We start from the raw sequence: 2,661 nt of genomic DNA on the forward strand, positions 1-2,661 counted from the left end.
ACTCCAGAACGGCAGGAAGGCCGGCTGGGAAAGCACTGTGCCAGCACAACGGTGCACATCTTGCCTGCTTGGACAACTCCGCGGCCAAAGCTTCCTGTGTTTGAAGCCCCAGGCAAGCGCAACGCCCCAGGTGACTCTGTTCAAACATGCAACTTTCAAAACACGTATCCACCTGCAGGCCAGATTGCGGTCACGGCCGGCGTGGCCTTCTCCTTTGTGACGTTCCTCTGCACCTTCATCACAATGGCCACCGGCGGCGCCAACAACGGCGGCGTCACCTTTGACACAAAGCAGATGCTCGGGATCTACGGCGGCACACTGGCACTGTGCGGCCTGCTCAACTCTGGCCCCGTCAAGGTGCGCTGAAACCCCAGTGCCGCTGCCAAGTGCCTGTGGTCTTATTGTGTGTGTGTGGGGGGGGGGGGTGCAAAGCCCGACGGAGCAGTCAGGCCAGGCAGAGTGTTTGATGCACAAGGGTTGAGCAGCGATCGTTACGCAGTTGTACTGGCCCCCGGGGATCTTGCTGCACCGCACGCAAGTCCTCGCTGGAAGCATGCCGCCCCTCGCCCTGCTGCCTGCTGCGGTCTTACCATCCTGTCATCCAGCTTGCCCCTGACTCGCCTGTCTCGCCCAACCTCGTTTGGCGCTCCCCCAGATCATCGCCCTCATCAACGACTCGAGTGTGTGGTGGCACGTCCTAGGGACAGCCCTCATCGTCATCGCCCTGCCCTGCATCGCCGCCGTCAAGCAGCCGGCGTCCTTTGCATTCACGTCGTTTGCAGACAACAGCGAGGAAACCGGCGTCTACAACCCAGGTGGGGCAAACGGGTGCACACTCAGTGGGCACGCTGATTCCTGAAAATTGGGCGAAGAGCATGGTTGATGCCGCCAACGACGGCGTTGACCAGCGGGGCGCTGCCGCTCAGATGTGACAAATCGCGAGGGCCTCTGCCTTGGCCTGTGAACTCGCCTTATGCTGCGTGGGCCACCTGACGGGGCTGCGCCTGGCTGCCTGCGAACTTGCCCATCTGCAATGGTGAAGTGCAGTAAAGCGATGCGCGGTGGCCTCCAACATTCCAACCACATTTCTGACCCCTGACTCTCCCCTCACCTGAGTTGGTGCCTGCTCCTCTCACTGACTTGTTTTTCCCTCATCAGGCTACATCTTCTTCCTGGGCCTTCTCATGTCGCAGTGGACCATCACCGGCTTTGACGCGTCCGCCCACATGAGGTGAGGTGCTGGACGGGTTGATGGGGCGATGCAGCCAGATTTGTGATGAAGGCGTTCAGGTGGCCGAACAGCACCTGCCGCAACATGGATGATCTTTTCTGGAAGCCTGCACCCAGGTGCTATGGTCTTGCAACTCTCTGAGCTGCTGACAAGGCTGGGCGAGCTGGCGGCGCCCTCGCGTCCGCACCGCACGGGTCGCGCACATTCAACTCGCCTGCCATTCCTGCTGCGGCGCCGCAGCGAGGAGACGACTGGCGCCGCCCTGGCGGCCCCCTACGGCATCCTCAGCGCCGTGGGCGCCAGCGCCGTCATCGGCTGGGTGAGAGGCGGGGGCCGGGGTTGGCCCAGCAGTGGTGCCGTGTTTTGTTCTGTCTGGTTGGGACAGGTTGCAGCAGGCTGCCAACTGCTATGCACACAGCAGACCCCGAATCTGACCATGCTTTGATATCCCATGCCGCCCCGACCCTTCCCCTGTAGGCATACATATTTGCTCTGGTCTTCTGCATACAGGTTCGTGTTGCCTACATTCCCCGCAGCGCTGCCAGCAGATCCGCCAATTCATGCTGGATTTGTCCCTGCTTGCTACTGTTTCCTGCCTCACTGAATATGTTGCTCATGCGGTTGCCCAGACTTGAGGTCCGTCAGCAGTTATCGCGGTACAGCTGCGCCGCCTTGCAGCCACCTTTCTCAGTGCTGCATGCCTCACCCACTGTCGCTCGCATCCTGCACAGGACCCCTCCAACCTCTTCAACCCCGACTCGGCGACAGGAGGCGCCCTGCCAGTCTTCCAGGTGTGGGAAGCAAAACGGGGCCCCGCATGCCCGTGCCCACAGAACGCTTGTACGGGCATGCCCCGCATCCACTAGTCCTGGGCTTGACTAGGTCGCTCCCGTCAGGGAGCGCCCTCTTGCCAGCCCTGGTGAATGCTGCAAAGCAGTAGTATTGTGACCACAGTCTCTGCAACGTCCTTTTGTTGCATACTCACCTACGTGTTGCCCATTGCACGCATCACATCCGTCTCAGATCTTCTGGGACGTGTTTCAGAGCAAGTGGGGCAGCGGCAAGGCGTCCCTAGTGCTGGCAGTCTTCCCCCTCATCGCCGCCCTGTACGCGAGTGAGTGCACCAAACACCCCCAAGACTTGCTTGTTACGGTGTGGCCCCAAGCTCACCACTTGTCCGGTTGTGCAGCCCACAATTTGTTTCTGCAGCACGAGTTTTGCAGGCACAGCCATCAAGTCTGGTTTGGGTTTTCTAGTGCTTGATGTGCGCGGCTCCTGTTGCTGGCTGGCCCAACCTCTAAGCAGCCCCCTTTGCATGACCCCCTCGTTTCTCGCCCCTGCCCCCCCCACACACACGCACACAACACTCACTCACACTCAGAAGCACACCCCCTCCCTCTCTCTCCCCCCCTCCCTCTCTCCTGCCAGCC

At 60.8% G+C, this 2,661-nt stretch overlaps 1 protein-coding gene across 1 annotated transcript; it reads left to right on the top strand.

Moving 5' to 3' along the window:
* Positions 1–243: 243 nt before the first annotated feature.
* MNEG_11564 (hypothetical protein) lies at positions 244–2,550 on the top strand (the record flags this gene model as incomplete). The annotated part of the gene is made up of 8 exons (XM_014039962.1): positions 244–357; positions 656–815; positions 1,159–1,231; positions 1,472–1,550; positions 1,709–1,741; positions 1,963–2,022; positions 2,255–2,345; positions 2,537–2,550. The coding sequence occupies 8 exons, from the start codon at positions 244–246 to the stop codon at positions 2,548–2,550; spliced, it is 624 nt and encodes a 207-aa protein (XP_013895416.1).
* Between the last annotated feature and the right edge of the window lie 111 nt (positions 2,551–2,661).

Source organism: Monoraphidium neglectum (assembly GCF_000611645.1).
Source record: "Monoraphidium neglectum strain SAG 48.87 unplaced genomic scaffold scaffold02803, whole genome shotgun sequence".
NCBI classification, from domain to species: domain Eukaryota; kingdom Viridiplantae; phylum Chlorophyta; class Chlorophyceae; order Sphaeropleales; family Selenastraceae; genus Monoraphidium; species Monoraphidium neglectum.